This window comes from Globicephala melas, chromosome 17 (assembly GCF_963455315.2).
Source record: "Globicephala melas chromosome 17, mGloMel1.2, whole genome shotgun sequence".
Taxonomy (NCBI): Eukaryota; Metazoa; Chordata; class Mammalia; order Artiodactyla; family Delphinidae; genus Globicephala; species Globicephala melas.
The window spans coordinates 43,123,894-43,142,284 of NC_083330.1; the positions used below are offsets into that span (position 1 = coordinate 43,123,894).

At 35.5% G+C, this 18,391-nt stretch overlaps 1 protein-coding gene across 1 annotated transcript in view; it reads left to right on the forward strand.

Annotated features, from left to right (window-relative positions):
* The window catches only part of VPS13B (vacuolar protein sorting 13 homolog B), a 798,623-nt gene that overhangs the window by 458,171 nt on the left and 322,061 nt on the right, over positions 1–18,391 (forward strand). The window contains exon 31 of the mRNA XM_060287492.2: positions 16,402–16,605. Within this exon, the coding sequence (XP_060143475.1) occupies positions 16,402–16,605 (204 nt within the window). The remainder of the gene's footprint in view (positions 1–16,401; positions 16,606–18,391) is intronic.

The following is an 18,391-nucleotide window of genomic DNA, read 5'->3' on the forward strand; positions in this document are numbered from 1 at the left end:
TGAGGGATATGTTAATTATAGCAAATATGCCAGGTAGAAGGAACTAAGGGGTCAAAGAAGAGAAACAGGTACATTTAGAGACCTGAGCAGGCTTCTTTCTGTGTCAGAGGATTGGTTTCAGGGGCATAATGAGAGAGAGGTGGGGAAAAGTAATTGAGGTCAGACTATGGAAGCTTTGAATTTCTGGTTAAAGATTTGTGCTTCATTGCCCTGGTGAATTGAGGGGGTCCTGAGTATTTTTGATCAGGTTTGTACTATATTTGGAGGATTAAACACAGTGCCAAGGACATGATAGATACTTAAAGAGCACAAATTCTGGTACCTGACTGCCTGGATTCAAGTCTCAGCTTTTCCACTCACTAGCCAACTGTCCTTGACCAACATAAGGTACTTAACTGCCTCAATTTCCTTTCTGTAATGTAGGAATACTACTACTTACCTCTTAGGGTTGTTCTGAGAATTATATAAATTAATGCATGCAAAACATTTAGAATTTGACTGGCATATAGTAAGTATTCAGAAATATTTACTGAATACTTAGTTGTATTTGCTGTCATAATTTTTATAATTGATGAGTATTTTTGAAGTAATTACTTAATCTGGCTGTACTGTTTTGATTAAATTGAGGAAAGGATTCCACCTCTAGTCCTTGCTTATGCAAGATTAAATGAGTATCACTGACAAACTAAGAAATTATAATTTTTTGTGTGCCACATAAAAACACATCCCACCTAATCCTACCTACCCAGGGAGGAGTTTGTGTCAGTTTAAAATTCCCAGATAATTTTCAGTTTGTAGTTTTATGCCCTACTTAATATAAGCTATTATTTTCATAGCATTTTATAGTTTAAAGAGTACTTTCACATATTTTACCTTCTTTAATTTTCATTGCAGCTCATGGCACTTCTTAGCATTGTTAATCACGTTTTGCAGTGGAGAAAAACGAAGCTCAGGGTTGCCCAAGTTCACACGGCTAGCTTGAGCTCTTAACTCCACTACATTGTAATTCTTCTTGGCCTTTTTATTGAAATAGCTACATCAGAACAATATAGAGAGTAAGAAAACGTAAGAAATGTTTCACTAGTTTTGTAAGTTAAAGTTATTGTCATTCTGACTTAGTCATTCTATACCCACCACTTCTGTTCTACAACTTGCTTTTTTAACTCTACCTTATATATATTAGACTCATCTCTTGTATGTTTATAATCTCATTCATATATTAGACTCATCACTTGGATGTTCATAATCTCATTCATAGTCCGTTGCATGGATGTGCCAGATTGTTTGTCTTTCCTTCTACTAATGGACATTTGCATTTTTTATTTTTCTCTATCATATATAGTGTTAAAATGAATATTCTTCAGCACTCTCCTTATACACATATAGTAGTTTCTCTAGAGCAGTGCCTTATAAAAGAACTTTCTTCAGTGGTGGAAATGTTCTTTATCTGCCCTGCCCAGTACAGTAGCCACTGGACAGATGTGGCTGTTCAGCCCCTAAACTGTGACTACTGTGACTAAGGAACTAAATTTTTTAAATTGTATTGAATTTTAATTAACCTAAATTTCAGTAGACACATGCAGCTAGGGCTGTTGTACTGGACAGCATGGCTCTAGGTTATATAGATAGGAGTGAAATCATGTCATAGGTTATGCACAGCTTCAGTGCTGCTGGACATCACCAAATTGTTTTCCAAAGTGATTGTATCTGATTTACATTCCCAGTGGCTGAGTGTGAGAGTTACCATTGCTCTACATTCTTGCAAACACTTGGCATTAATACTGTTATACTAGACACTACAGACAAGATTGTCTTAGGACTGGTTGTAAGTGGAAGACCCTTAGGGAATAATATTTGCTGTCTACAACTGGAAGCAGTGCTGTGATGTCCTAATATGATTAGATACACAGATGTGTCTCCTCTAATGTATGGTGATAGAAGGGCGTTACCTACCATACAACAGGGAAAATATACCAGATTTTTAAATTAAATATGAGACTGTGTACTTGTTGCTGACTAGAAGGTTCTTGATTGGTACCTTTTGTTAAACCACCTTTATTCTGAGTATTTTGCATCTTGAGATACTCATATTTTTACATCATGTATTAAGAGATTTCCTGAACTATTGCTGCGTTTTTAAAAAACTACTAATTTTCCTTTACAAATAAACAGAGTTGCTTTATGATCATTGTATGTAAATTTGAGAATCTTGAGTTCTGGTCCCTATTTTTCTTTGACCAATTTTGTAACATTTGTGGGTCTGAAGCAACTCAATGCATTATAAACTATATGAAATAATGTGGCAATATTTTTTTTAAAAAAGGAGTTTCTTTGTTGTTTACCAAATTTAAAGGTTCCTCATCTACCTTCACTCCCAAAATTCTTTCTACTCTATTGTCTTGGAAATATTATCTTTATTAAGTTTAATTTGACATCTCAATTATTTATCCAACTATATCACACATATATATTTTAATAAAGTATAATCTTATATTTTATTTTGAAAACCAATTCTTATATTAAGTATAGAAAAGAGGTAAGAGAGAGGACTGAATTTGTAGTCAGAAGGTGTGATTTCCAGTTTAGACTCTGCTGTCCAGTCTCCTTACCTAAATTATCAGCCTCTATAAAATGGAGTCTACCTGTCACACCCTGTGGTTGGTGATTTACCTGAGATGATATTGAAAAGTATCTGCAAACCATTTAACTGTATATAAATTTTAGAGTGGTATTATTAATATTATTACTATCATGTGTATATTTATGTATTTTGCATTATGAACCACTTTATAGTTAGGTAAGAGGATGGGAATAATGCGGAGTAATAAGAATGTAATTAAAGAGAAAAAGGTTTAAATGATAGAATTAGAAGCATACTAATAAAAATGAATTTGGTAAGAGGTAAAGAGAGATATCTTTGTCAATATTTTTCTTAAAGATTTCCCAAGCAATTTAGAATTAGGAAATTTGCATTTATTCCAACTAATTCAGCTACAATTTGCTTTACATAAATACTTGTATAGGGTTATAGGATTTTTTTCTTATTATAGAAGGTATTTAGAAAATTTAAAGAACCTGTCTTTCCTATTTAATAATACATATGAACATTTCTCTTTCTGTGTAAACAGTCTTTCAAAACCTCATTTTTAATTACTCACCAGTGTGTTTAAATACCATTATTATTGTTGACAATCTTTAGCTGAGATTTTGAATAAAGAGGAGCCAATTCTGAATCCTGATTTAATGATGGTTTTTGAAAGGAAGTCTTCTTTGTAAACATAATTTTAGGAGTAGGAGATGATGGGTAATAATTGATTAGTAGAGAAAGAGGGAATGTTACACATGAGAATTTCATAGAAATTTTCAAATAGGATTTTCAAATTGGATTTGGAAATAAATAGGGAACCTGTTAACTACCAAAACCAATTGTTTTAGTAAATGAAATGAAAAAATGGAATAAAGATATGAAGAAAATATCTGAATGAGAAAGAGTGCTAACACAGTTGGATAAAGTCTGGGTGGTTCATGATTTATTATAATAGGAGTTGACTTGCAGCCATAGAAGATTTTATAGAAGAATCCTAAATCAGGAGTGTTGCCAAAGATGTGTTGCAGAAACATTAGAAGCAAGTAAGAGGTCTGACTATCTTTTAATAAGGACACATTATAAATTTTATCTATTTTATTACCATCTTTAGAAACCTAAAGAAATGAAATCTAAAGAAACCTGAAGAATGCAGGGGTTTTACTACAGTTACAGTTAGCCTTTCAAAGTCACCTATGTGGGAATTGCAGTAAACTTCACTGCTAAGTAAGACCATTCTGGGCTCTAATACATTAAAAAAGTTAACTTTTATGCCACGTCCTTGCACGTTTTAGAAGTCCATGAAGGTTTTACATAAATGCACCTGTAATATATTATTATAACATTCTGGAAAAAACGCTCTGATCTCATGTTATCAATGAATGATTATGTATTATTGTTTGAGTTGAAGCTATGCAAATAAAATACACTCATTCTAAAAATTTAATGTTTGAATATTAATGAAAAAATAGTATTAAAAATTGCACTATTTTATTAGTATAAGAAGGAAGAGATTGCCTAATCTTGTGAAACTTTATAGTATGTGTGGTGTATGTTAGGCTATTTAAAAATTAAAAGGCTAGAATGACATTTGACAATGCTTTTGATATATTTTTTCTTTCCCATAAGCCAGCCTAACTTTTCTAAGCTTTCTTTTGTTGTCCTTTTTTTTCTGAAGTGTTCTCAAGCCTTTCACATCTTGTACTTACAGAATTTGCTCTTTGAACCTATGTGTGGAATTTTGCATTTGTTCCCGTTAAATTTCATCTTATTAGTTTGACTCTGTTCCAGTATTTTGTGATATTTTAGAATCTTGGTTCTCTCATTCACTATATTAGCTGTACTTCCCAACTTTGTCATCAGAAAATTTGATAAGTCAGTTATATGAATTCATTAAAATTAATGAATCATAAAAAAATTATTTAATTGAGCCAAATCCTCTGGCATGTTACTAGAGACCTGACTCCATATAGATATTATTATTTGGATTGGGTATTAAACCAGCTCTAAATCCATTTTACTATGTTTTCATGAAGGCCATATTTCTTTATTATATTAAAAAAATAACTTAGTTTCACATCTTCATAATATCAAGTTCCATAATATTGATGCTGATTTCTCATTTATCATGTTACCATGATACAACCAGAAAAGAAATAGGTTTGGTTTGGCTTGATTTTTTGGCTGTGTTGGGTCTTCGTTGCTGCACGCGGTCTTTCTCTCATTGCGGTGAGCAGGGGCTACTCTTCTTTGCGGTGCGTGGGCTTCTTATTGCAGTGACTTTTCTTGTTGCGGAGCACGGGCTCTAGGCGCACGGGCTTCAGTAGTTGTGGCACGTGGGCTCAGTAGTTGTGGCTCGCAGGCTCCAGAGCGCAGGCTCAGTAGTTGTGGCGCACGGGTTTAGTTGCTCTGCGGCATGTGGGATCTTCCTGGACCAGGGCTCGAACTCATGTACCCTGCATTGGCAGGCGGATTCTTAACGACTGTGCCACCAGGGAAGCCCCTATTCTTAGTTAATTCATATGACTCCTAAAATATACCACTTTCTATTCTTTCTATTTCTATTTTGATGAAGGGTTTCATCAAAACCCTTCTGATGATGAAAAATCAATTTTGTTGAAGATCAATATCATAATTAAATATTTTACAAAATTGAAGTACCATTTCCATTTCTCTATATTCTAGTACGTCTCTTTCTCAGTAATTTCTCTGAGATCACACAGTGGTTTCTTTGAATACACCAAAAAATTTTTCAATGCAGTGCATGTTCAGTTAGTGCATTTCTTTAGCACATGTTTCTAATGGGATGAGAATTGTTTGGTATAGTTTGATATACTTTTAACATCGATCATACATAGTATACCTTGTAACTTTTAAAATCATCTTGTAAATATACCCCATTTATAACATGAGTGAGCAAGTAAGGACTTATCAGCACAAATCTGTGACTGAAGAAAAACTTAAAAGCTCATGTTTGCCTGAAGATAGACAGTGAAAGTCTACTTTCTTATTTGCTTAAGCAATGAGAGTATTTTGAGACTCTTCAAGTAGAAGGAGCTAAATGTTTTATATTCTAATGAAGTTGCCTATAATTTAGCCATCAAAAGGAAAATAATTGGTAAATACTGCTGTCATGTCATTTTTACTTTATACTCATGTGGATTTGTACACATAAATCATTTAAAATTTGTATAACTGAAAAAGGTGAGTTTTATTACCCCATCATAAAACCATTATTAACATGAAATCGCTTGTTTGTTTAAAACTGTATTTTGCTTGAAAATTAATTTGTTTCTGAAATGTATGAAATTCTTAGAAAATGATTTAATAACTGGATTACTCTGTTTTTGCTCCTTTATTTTTATAACCCCCTTCTTTCTTTTGAGAATGTGAAATACATGATTAATTTATCACTTGGACTAGAAATGTAGGGAAACCATTCTCTTGCCTAATACTCTGTTTCAATTCAAGGAATTATTATAGGGCTCATTTGCTTAAATTGAAGTCTCTGCATCCTCAGTGTACTTTTGGATTTTATAATACAGAGTAAGTGAGACCAATGGATTCAGTCTGAAATCAGGCCATCCGGCTTCTTTCTCATCTACTGTAGTAATAAAAACAACCAGGTGTCATTTATAACATACTAAACATGTTAAAATTATGCATTTACTCCCAGAGGAAGCCTATGTAGCTATATACCATTATCTTCTTACAGAGGCATCTGATATTCACTGAGTTAGTCGACTTCTCCAAGGATATATATATATAGCTTGTAAGTGATAGAACCAGAGTTTGAATATAATTGTGACATTAAAATTCATGCTTTTAATGCAGTGTTATTACACTGCATTTTCCTCGACCATGTACCCTAATGGTAGCCAACTGTCTTGTAGATGTGTGCCAGTCATCATAGAATGGACTGGGCCAGAAAATGTAAGGGAATGCTAAGAAACCTATCTCCTTCATTGGAGGTATAATTGAGAAGTACATATACTGGCATTTGTGAATCAGTTGTGCTGCTGAATGCATATAAAGCATAAAATAAAACTGAAGATAGAACCCTGGACATCACTAATAATTGAAGGGGCAAACAGAAGAATCTTGTAAAGGAGATTAAAGAAAGGCAGTTGAGGGAGCGTGGAGCCATGCAAGCTCATGAAGGAAAATTTCAAGAATAAGCAAGACGGCAAGAATAGCTTTATATATATACTAGTTATCTACTTTGTGTCAGCTGTTACTTTGCATGCATTAACTCATTTGACTCCCCTCAGTGACTTTATTTTTCAGATGAATAAAATGAAGCACTGAAACTTTAATTTGCCCAAAGACACCCAGTGGTAGGTAGCAGAGCTAGAATTATGGATCCAGGCAGGCTAATTGTGCAGTCTGTGCTTTTCACCAGCATGCTGTACTGCCATTTTGAATTGTCAAATGCCCAGAAAGTTTAGGTGAGTTAATGACTGAAAGTCGTCCATTGGATCTGGTAATTAGAAAATCATTTGAGGATGTTTTCCAGTAAAATTTCAAAGGCAGGATAAGGATGACAACTGATAGCTCTTGGTTAGAGGAGAAAATAAATAGTGAGGAAATAGAAATACTAGGAGGAAAATAAGGGAATATGGCAGGGTGGTAGCTAGAGGGGTATACAGGGCCTTAGGGAGAGAGTTTCTCTCTTTTACAAGGAGAATTACTTGAACATATTTTAGTTCAAGTAATTGAACTTGAATGGTAAAGTTGTGGGAGAGAAAAAGAAAAAAATGAGAGTAAAATCCCCAAGGGAAGTGAAGGGAATAAAGAAGAATAGTTGTTATTTATTCAACTTTCATGTATTAAAAGCCTACCACGTGCCAAGTAATGTGTCTAAGTACAGGCTGGTGAGAAAACAGACACTGACCTAGCCTTCAAGAGTGAAGTGAATTAACAGAGATATCTTGGCCTTGAAGAGAGAAGAGATGCTTCTTCTAAACAATTCGGTGAAAGAGGCAGGACAAGTATGAATTTATCTGTTTTGTAAGTGAAATAGCCTCAGATTTACTGGTTCTTGTCCATGCTCCCTTCAGTTCAGATAGCAGAGATAGGATGTTCCAAGTCAAAGGGATGTGATGCTCTAAGTATCAGAATGTGGTTTTTAGAATCAATAAGGATGCTAGTTTAGGTTGTTTAAAAAAAAACAAGGGAGCGGGCATATTCCTCGGCCCTAGTCCAGACCTGCTGAATCAGAATTTCTGTAGGTTTAAGAACTTAACATTTGTAACAAGCTCCGGGTGATTCTTCTGCACTCTGAAGATGAGAACCCCTGCCTTAAGTCATTGGTCATGGAAATTGGCAGTTGGTCTCAGCCTGATGGTCAACCATTTACATCCCCTGCCCTATACACTGTCAAGATTACTGTCACTTATGGAGACTTAGTGACAAAGATGTAGACATTTAATTTAATCAAGACATATAAATTTTACTTCTTTTTACATTCCTATTTTCTGGCTTGTTTAACATTTTGTAGATCTCAATTGAGCTGTAAGTAATGAATTTTACTTCTTTACAGTGAGTTCCAAAGATATGCCTATTCAGCAATGGGCGGTAAATGATTCAACATGAGCTGTTTCTTATGTAAACATACAAAAGGCCTGACCCAGACTAAATCAATTTAAAAAGGAAAACATTAAAGCTATGTTTCCTGTTATATACTTAAAGTCTTCTTTGGTTCCTTATGATTATACCATTGACCAACTATTTCAGACTTTATTTTATCCTCCTACACCACCTGCTGAAATGGTTCAAATGGTATGGGAGATGAGTTTCGGAAGGGCAAAGCAATTACAATTATAACTCCTATATTTTAGCTAATAAAGCAGCTTTTTGTGTTAAGGGTAAGGGAGTTATGGGTATCTTGACTCACTCCCTTTCCTGATTTGAATTGCTAAAAGATTTTAAAAACTGCAATAAGGAGGGAGAGCAAAGTTCATAGAGCCTTTAGAAGGATGTGAAGTTGAGACAAGAAAATTTGATTCCTATTTATGATGTCAAGCATTTCTATTAGAAATTTAGTTAGGAAATAATATGAAGCCTTTCTTATTAAGGTATTTTACTTGTATTTTCTTAAAGCAGATATTGTTAATATTAGGCATTCTGGTCCTCAATGAAGCCATAAAGTTATTTTCCTATGATTAGGTCCCTGGTAAAGTATCATTCTGTTAGAATTCTTTAATAATTTTGCAACTATTTCTTGTACTATGAAAATGTAGTGCACTAAATCAAAACTCTCTTGAATAAAATATACTTTAATTTTTGGCTTTGCAGTCAGATTGTTTTTCAATTTTAGGATATTTTTAGTTATAAAATTCTCACTTAGGGAAAATAGCATTTTAAAAGTTGTACAATGATTTCCAGTGTTTGAAAAAAATTAAATTATTTCAAATCTTATGTCTGTAACTGTTTATACTTTTATACCTTAAAAAAATATCTAGTGTACCATGAGACGCAAAATGTACCTTTCACGAGATATCTTGTTCTAATACTGCTTAATAAAAATTAATGTATGTTATTTGAATGAAAATATTTTGAATATCTTTTCTTAATTTAGTACTGAAAAACAAAGCACTCTGAGTATTCTATACTATAATAACTGGAATTGGTTTTAAGTATGCATAAAACAAAATGGGTATATCTTATAGTTTAAAGAATAAAGATTAGTGAATATTTCAAGTTGAGGAATAGTACATTGTAACAATTGATGAATCTACATTGATACATCCTAATCACCCAAAGTCCATAGTTTACATTAGGATTTACTCGTTGTTGGACATTATATGGGTTTGGACAGATTTATGATAAGACATGTATCTATCATTATAGTATCATATAGAATATTTTCACTGCCCTGAAAATCCTCTGAGCATTGCCTATTCATTCCTGCCCCTGACTAACCTGTCTCAGCCATTGATCTTTTTATTGTCTCCATAGTTTTACTTTTTCCAAAATGACATATAGTTGAAATTATACAGTATGTAGCCTTTTCAGATTAGCTTCCTTGACTTAGTAATTTGTCTTTAAAGTTTTTTCTTGGCTTGATAGCTCATTTCCTTTTTTTTCTGAATAATAGGATGTACCCCAGTTTATTTATCCATCCATCTACTAAAGGACATCTTGGTTGATTCCAATTTTGACAATTATGAATAAAGCTGCTATAAACATTCAGGTGCAGGTGTTTGTGTGGACATGTTTTCACCTCCTTTGGGTAAATACCAAGGAGTGCAGTTGTTGGATCATATGGTGAGAGTATGTTTAGTTTTGTAAAAAACCGTCAAACTGTCTTCCAAAGTGGCTATACCATTTTGCATGCCTGCCAGCAGTGTATGAGAGTTCCTGTTGCCCCACATCCTTACTAGCATTTGGTATTGTTAGTCTTCTGGATTTTGGCCATTCTAATAGGTGTGCAATGGTATCTTTTTGTTTTAATTTGCTTTTCCCTGTTGACATATGATGTGGAACATCTTTTGTATATCTTCTTGATCCTGCTCATATTTTAAAAACCTTTTTTCTTCGTTTTAAACAATTATTTTATATTTCATGTGTACTAATCCAGTTTGTGAAGTCTTTGAGGGTCTGTTTCTTCTGCCCATTGTATCTGTTAGTCTCTCATTTCACTTGGAACCAAATCTGCAGAAATTCTTTGAGTTCAGATTGAGTTCATCTCAAGAGAATTTCCTTTTACCTGTCATCTGGTAGCACTGTCTACCCGGCACAAGCCTTTCCAAATTAAAATTTTTTCATGCCACGTTGGAAACTCAAGCCTCCCAAGTGCTGTCTTACGATGGCAAAGTCTTAGAGGGATTTTTTCTTCCCCCTGTTTACCCTTTGCTAAGTCTAAGGTCAAAATGGGTAAGTTGGTAAGTTACCTTGTCTCTTTCAGCATGGGCATTAGGAGGGCTTTTTTCCATTTTTTAAGCTTTTTAAAGTTTGAAATACTTGTAGATTCACATGAAGTTGCAAATACATCTCCTGTGAGCCCTTTACCCAGTTCCCTTCAGTGTAACCTTTCACCAGCTTTATCGGGGTATAATTGACAAATAAAATTGTAAGATATTCAAAGTGTACAACTTTATGATTTGATACATGTATACATTGTGAAAGGATTCCCCCATTGAGTTAACACATCTATCACCTTTTGTGTGTGTGTGAGAACATGTAAATTCTACTCTCTTAGCAAATTCTTAGTAAATTTCAATTATACAATACAATGTTATCAACTATATTCACCATGATGTTATATATTATATACTCAGACCTTATTCATTTTATAACAGAGAGTTTGTGCCTTTTAACCAACCTCTTCCTATTTCCCCAACTGCATAGCCCACGGCAACCACTTTTCTATTCTCTGCTTCTATGAATTTGACATTTTTTTAAATTCCACATATAAGTGATATTATGCAATATTTGTCTTTCTCTGGCTTATTTCACTCAGTGTAATATAAATAAGCACTCTGGGTTTATCTATGTTGTCGTAAATGACAGGATTTTCCTTTTTTAAGGCTGAATGATATTTCATTGTATATACATTTGACCCTTGAACACTGCAACACGGGTCCACTCATACACTTTTTTTTTTCAATAGTAAATACCGTGAATGTAGAACCACTGAACTGTGGAGGAGGAACTGTGGATATGGAGGGCTGACCATACCTTATACATGGATTCATAACTGCTTGGAGGGTTGGTGCCCCTAAGCCCCAAATTGTTCAAGGGTCAACTGCAGATGCCATATTTTCTTGATCCATTTATTCATTGATGGACACTTAGGTTGTTTCCATACAAGGTATGGAAAAGGCTTTTGTGAACAATGCTGCCATGAATATGGAGTACAGATATCTCTTTGCGATTAATGATTTCATTACTTTTGGATATATACCCAGAAGTGGGATTGCTGGGTCATAGCTGGTTCTATTTTTAATTCCTTGAGGAACCTCCATACTGTTTTACATAGTGGCTGTATGAGTTTACACTCCCACCAGCAGTGTACAAGGGTTCCCTTTTTTCCATATCCTCCCTGCATTTATTATCCCTTGTCTTATTGCTAATAGATATCCTAACAGGTATGAGGTGATGTCTCTTTATGGTTTTGATTTGCATTTTCCTGATGATTAGTGAGCACCTTTTCATGTATCAATACCTTTTGGCCGATTACATGTCTTTGGAAAAATGTCTATTCAGATCCTTTGCTGGTTTTCTTAATTGGGTTGTTTTTTGCTATTGAGTTATATGAGTTCCTCTTATATTTTGAGTATAACCCCTTATCAGACATATAGTTGAAATATTTTTATTCTAGAGGTTGCCTTTTCATTTTGTTGGCAGTTTCCTTTGCTGAGTAGAAGATTTTTAGTTTGATATAGTCACACTTGTTTATTTTTGCTTTTGTTACCTTTGCTTTTGGTATCAAATCCAAAAAGTCATTGCCAAGACCAGTGTCATAGAGCAGACACCCCTGTGTTTTCTTCTAGGTGTTTTATGGTTTCAGATCTTGCATAACTTCTTGCATAACTATAAGACAATATCTAAACCAGGAAATTGACATCAGTACAATCCACAATTGCCTTCAGATTTCACAAGGTTTTTGTTGTTGTTTTGTTTTTTGGCCATGCCATGTGGCATGCAGGATCTTAATTCCCTGACCAGGGATCGAACCCGTGCCCCCTGCTGTGGAAGCATGGAACCCTAACCACTGGACCACCAGGGACTCCCCTCACCAGTTTTATTTTTAATCATTTGTATTTATATGTCTATATGTGTGTCTAGTTTAGTGCAGTTTCACCGCATATGTACATTCATGTAACCACCGTCACAGTCAAGACACAGAACTGTTCTATCACAAGTCTTCCTAGGAGAGCTGTTTTTAATTCACCCTTTGAAGGTTGATGTAGCCCTTCGTGACCCCTGCTTTTTATGCAGTCTCCTATAAATAGATTCATCCATCTCCTTAGGTGGGCCTTGAGCTTTATCTCCTCCTGTGCGATTATCAGAAAATCACTCTACAGAATTCAGCAGAAACCCTAAGAGCAAAAGCTGGCTTTGGCAGGTGCTTATTTATTAGTGTTCCTAATTTCACTTTTTTGGGGTGGCTTTGCACCTTCTGTTCTCTAGTGCCAGCTCTGAAATGTGTTTAAAAAGATGCTTTAAATTGTCTGCAAGCATTTTACTTGTTTCAATCAGAAGATTCACTCTGACTTTCTAATATGCCATATTTTGGAAACAGGTAATCATGGAAATATTAAAGAGCATTTATCTTTGTAGTTTTCATTAATAGCTTTTTCATAATTAGAAAAGTTGACTTTGTTTTATCATGGTGCCATGCATCTATGATTAGTTGACAATTAGATATATTATTCATTCAAAACCATATAAGATAATGCACTTCAGGAATGGTCATAAAATTTATAATGGACCTCTTTATGAATAGTTTAATTTTCGGGCTTCCCTGGTAGCACAGTGGTTGAGAGTCCGCCTGCCGATGCAGGGGACACGGGTTCGTGCCCCGGTCCGGGAAGATCCCACATGCCGCGGAGCGGCTGGGCCCGTGAGCCATGGCCGCTGAGCCTGCGCGTCCGGAGCCTGTGCTCCGCAACGGGAGAGGCCACAACAGTGAGAGGCCCGCGTACAGCAAAAGAAAAAAAAAAAAAAGTTTAATTTTCAGTCATACATTTTATTTATTTCTATAATAGTTTTAATATTGAAATAATCAAAACAGAGAAGTTAAATAATTTCTCCAAGCTCATGGATCATTGAAAAATCTGAGACCAGAGTTCACATGAGTCTTTTTCTACATCTCAGATTTAAATGGTTTTGCAATTAACTTTTAAGTTGGATTTATATACCCATATACTGTACATTTCTCTGAACTTTCAAATCAGGTTAAAATGACAAGTATATTTTTCAATTTCAAAAGCAAACAGAAAGAAAAGTGTAAAATCTCAAACCCTGGTTCTTAGAAAACTTAAAAGTTTGAAATTAGCATGTTTAGAAGTATTAAGCTATTGCTCAATATACAACCCATTTTTACATGAGAAGAAGAACTGTGGAAAGTCATGTTTTCCACAGACAGATGACAGGAGGAAAATAGCTTGATTTAAGGCCAAGAGTAAATATGGGGCATTTCAAGCGTAGGTGAAAACTAATGACATTTGGTGTTTCTCTGGTTTTTATCTTATGACTTTGCAGTTTCTGCAAGTGCCAAGAAAAATAGAAAGGCTGATGTTAATGTTGGGCTAGGTTGCTTTGTTTGTCTTTTAATATAGTACTAATTTTATTCCCAAACATACTTTTTCTTCCTTCAAAGGGATTCTTATAAGTATTTTTTCTTTAAAAGTAGGCTTAGGGAATTTATGTAAATTGTAGAAAGCATTGGCTAGTTTAAAATAAGTAAATATAACTTTTATATGGGGAATAATAATCTAGGGAAATAAGCTAGGCCACCCACTGCCAAAGATATTTGCTGTATGTCAGAGTTTACGTGGCCCTGCAGCAGCAGTTTACTGTCTAAAGACTGTGTGTTCTTATTGCTGTGGACAGATAGATTCTCCACTTGAGATTTGTAAAGATTTGTGTCAGTTCAAATCAGTGAATTGAAACAGCATTTACTGATTGCTTACTAGGAGATGTAGTTTCTGACTTCAAGAAACGTATGCTAGGGGCTTCCCTCGTGGCACAGTGGTTGTGAGTCCGCCTGCCGACGATGCAGGGGACACGGGTTCGTGCCCCGGTTCGGGAGGATCCCACATGCCGTGGAGCGTCTGGGCCCATGAGCCATGGCCGCTGGGCCTGCGCGTCCGGAGCCTGTGCTCCGCAACGGGAGAAGCCACAACAGTGAGAGGCCCGCGTACCGCAAAAAAAAAAAAAAAAAAAAAGAAATGTATGCTATATTGAGAAAGACCGCCAGGTCATTGTGATATTCTTGTACTTATAAGTACAGAAGGACCCTAAGAGCACAGATTTGGGAGGAAGGGAGTTTGAAGAAATGGTGGTCAGGAAAGGCTTCATAGAAAGTGAAGTTCGAGGTGTGCCTTTAGAATTAACAGGTTTACACCAATATTCAAATGAAAGGAGAGCATTTGACCGAAATAGGTGTACTCACAATGTTGCTCCCTCTCACCTGCACCCCCATTCACTCCTTTTTTCTTTGCCTTCATTAAGGCAAAATGAAAGGGTTCATGGCCGATCTTATGGGCCCTTTTTTTAAGGCAATTCTTGGGTTCATGTAAAACTTCAATCCACCTTTCCTTGCATGCCCATTCCTAGATTGTAATTTTCTAAGTTAGAAAAAAGAAAACAAAAACCAGGTTCAGCTCTTACCTTAGGAATAATGAGAGTCCATTCATTCAGTTTCTCTGGTTCCCACTATGACTTCTTGACCAATGCCTGTTTGTTTCCCTGTTCTCTTTTTTGTTTGTTTTTTTTTTATCGTTAACACCTTGTGATATTTCCCTACCTGAGCTGCCTGTTCATTCACTTGCAGTCCTCTCCCTGCTCCTCTCTTCACTTGAATTCATTAGCCTTAGCCCTCACCTTCCCTGGCCTAATGCATGCCATCTCCATTCCTGTGCATCTGGCCCAGACATCTGCCATCTTGAGTCTCAGTGGTCATCCACCTTCCATCAGTATTTGACAAGCTTCTGGGCATGGTCTGACCCACACTGTTTACTTAGACAAGAGGTAGTCTTGATCACATTCATACTGTTTCTCTGTAGTTTTCACACTAGGACTCAGTGCTTCCCTCCCTTCTCCCTCCACTAATTAGCTTTATTAGTATTCAATTGATATAATTAATTGTATTTCTTTTCTAATCACTGCAATTGTATCTATACTAGTAAAACTATTTTTATCCTCTATGTAATTTCACTTTTGTGTTGATTGAAACTTTCATGGGGGACAAATGTTACTTTCCTTTTGATTACTCACTTTAAAGCATCTGTGAACCAACATAACTAAAAAATTACAAACTCACACAAACTTAGTCTTATCCGGCTTCCGAATCCTGAATGCTTTTCTTCCCACCCTACCACACTGCCTTGCTATTTTCAGTCTAAAACCTTCATGAAACATTTAACCATTTACTTCCTCTAATCTAGCTTTAAGCTGCTGATAATTTTATTCATTTGCTTAGCCTTGGGTCCAATAAGATCAAAGTTCCAACTCTATATGGACCAGTAATCCTTACAGTGTTTCTACATCAATAAGCAATGTACTCTTGTCAACAATTTAGTCTGTATGATGATGGGTTATATAAAAGACCAAAGGCAAAAGGTAGGGGAGTTAAATAGATTAGAAAGCCTTCATCACCTTTCCTAACAAGACATCAGAGTGCTGAGGAAGGGAAAGTAGGTGTTTAGCAGGTGTTTAGCATTGCAAAGAAGACAGGGTTTTGAGGCAAAACCCTGGATTTAAGTTGCAATTTTGTCCACATAGTAGCTCAGTAACTTTGACTAAGTCTTTCAACCTCTCTGCATTATTTTCTCTTTAGTAAAAATGGAGATAATAATATGACCTCACAACATCTCAAGGATTTAAATCATAAATGTGAAAGTACTTAGAAAAATAGCAGTGCTGGGAATAATGTAAGAAATCATTATAGGGTAGATACTGTTAAGTGCTAAGTTTTGGGTATGTTTACAAGTTATTAGTATGTGGTAACTTTCTAATACCTGCCTCATAGATTTGATTAACCCAGTAATCCAAAGGAAAAAAAAAGGTAATAACATGATGTTAGCAAGAAAAGTAAACATAGAATACTTATTTTATCGGTTCACTTTTTTTCACTGCCTTTACAGGAGAGCCTTGAATTTAGGAATTCTTCGAGACCCTGGATCAGAAATTGAAGACAGACAATACCAAATAGATCTGCAGTCCATCAATATTGGTACTGCGCAGTGGGATCAACTAAAACCAGAGAAGGAAAGTGGCGCAGGAGGGGTGCTAACAGAGAATGAAAGAAATTCTCAGAATCCAGCCCTTGAGTGGAATATGGCCAGCAGGTGGGAAATGGTTGAGAAACTTTCTCCACGTTCTAATATTTCATTGACAGAAGAGCAATTGATGATACAGTCTTTAGCATGCCCAACTTAAGTGTTTTGGTATTCTGCATTTCATGATGATCATTAAATATATTTTGTAATTGTAGCTGATGATTTTGCTTGGAAACGTGCTAGTACTACCACTGTTACACTGCAATTATTACAAATTTAAGGTCGTGTCATAATTTTTTTTTTAAAGCTTGTTATTTGATGAAAGTTTCCATTTCAGGCTAAGGATTCATTCACATTTTCCCTTAAAATCCATTATATTCAAAGTCAGATTTTTTTAAAGTCTTTCCTTATCAGGTTCTTGTGCTTGTTGCCTTTGTAGATCTTCTTTGAAAAAAATGTTTATTCAAGTCTTTGCCCTTTTTTTTAATAATTTTTATTTTTGGCTGCGTTGGGTCTTTGTTGCTGTGTGCAGGCTTTCTCTAGTTGTGGCGAGTGGGGGCTACTCTTCGTTGCAGTGCACAGGCTTCTCATTGCAGTGGCTTCTCTTGCTGCGGAGCATGGGTTCTAGGTTCACGAGCTTCAGTAGTTGTGGCACATGGGCTCAGTAGTTGTGCCTCATGGGCTCTAGAGTGCAGGCTCAGTAGTTGTGGCACACGGGCTTAGTCGCTCCGCGGCATGTGGGGTCTTCCTGGACCAGGGCTCAAACTCACGTCCCCTGCATTGGCAGACAGATTCTTAACCACCACTGTGCCACCAGGGAAGTCCCTTGCCCATTTTTAAATTGAGTTGTCTTTTAGTTGATGATTTGTAGGAGTTCTTTTTTTATTTAACTTTTAAATTTTTAAAATTTTTATTGAAGTAAATCTATTTACAATGTTGTGTTAGTTTCTGGTGTACAGCAAAGTGACTCAGTTATACATATACATATATATTCTTTTTTATATTCTTTTCCATTAGGGTTTATTACAAGATATTGAATATTTCTCTGTGCTATACAGTAGGACCTTGTTGTTTGCTTTATATATAATAGTTTGTATCTGCTAATCCCAAACTCCTACTTTATCCCTCCGCTTATCCCCTTTCCCCCTTGGGTAACCATAAGTTTGTTTTCTATGTCTGAGTTTATTTCTGTTTTGTAAATAAGTTCATTTGTACAATATTTTAGATTCCATATATAAGTGATATCATATGATATTTGTCTTTCTCTCACTTACCTCACTTAGTATGAAAATCTCTAGGTCCATCCCTGTTGCTACAAATGGCATTATTTCTTTCTTCTTAATGGCTGAGTAATATTCCATTGTATATATGTACCACATCTTCTTTATCCATTCATCTGTCAATGGACATTTAGGTTGCTTCCATGTCCTAGCTCTTGTAAATAGTGCTGCTATGAACATTGGGGTACATGTATCTTTCTGAATTAGAGTTTTGTCTGGATATATGCCAAGGAGTGGGATTGCTGGATCATATGGCAACTCTTTTTTTAGTTTTTTAAGGAAGCTCCATACTGTTTTCCATAGAGGCTGCACCAATTTACATTTCCACCAACAGTGTAGGAGGGTTCCCTTTTCTCCACACCCACTCCAGTATTTATTATGTGTACAAGTCATTTTGGTGCGGGGAGGGAGTGCCAATTATTTTATTCTGTTCAGACAGAAGAAATTTACAAGAATTTATACAGTTTAGAAATATAGAGATTCCAGTTACACTGTTATTTCTATTACAAAAAATGACCAGTAAGGTAACCAACCAGAATTTCAGTTTTCTTTTGAAAATTGTCATCACAGAACAT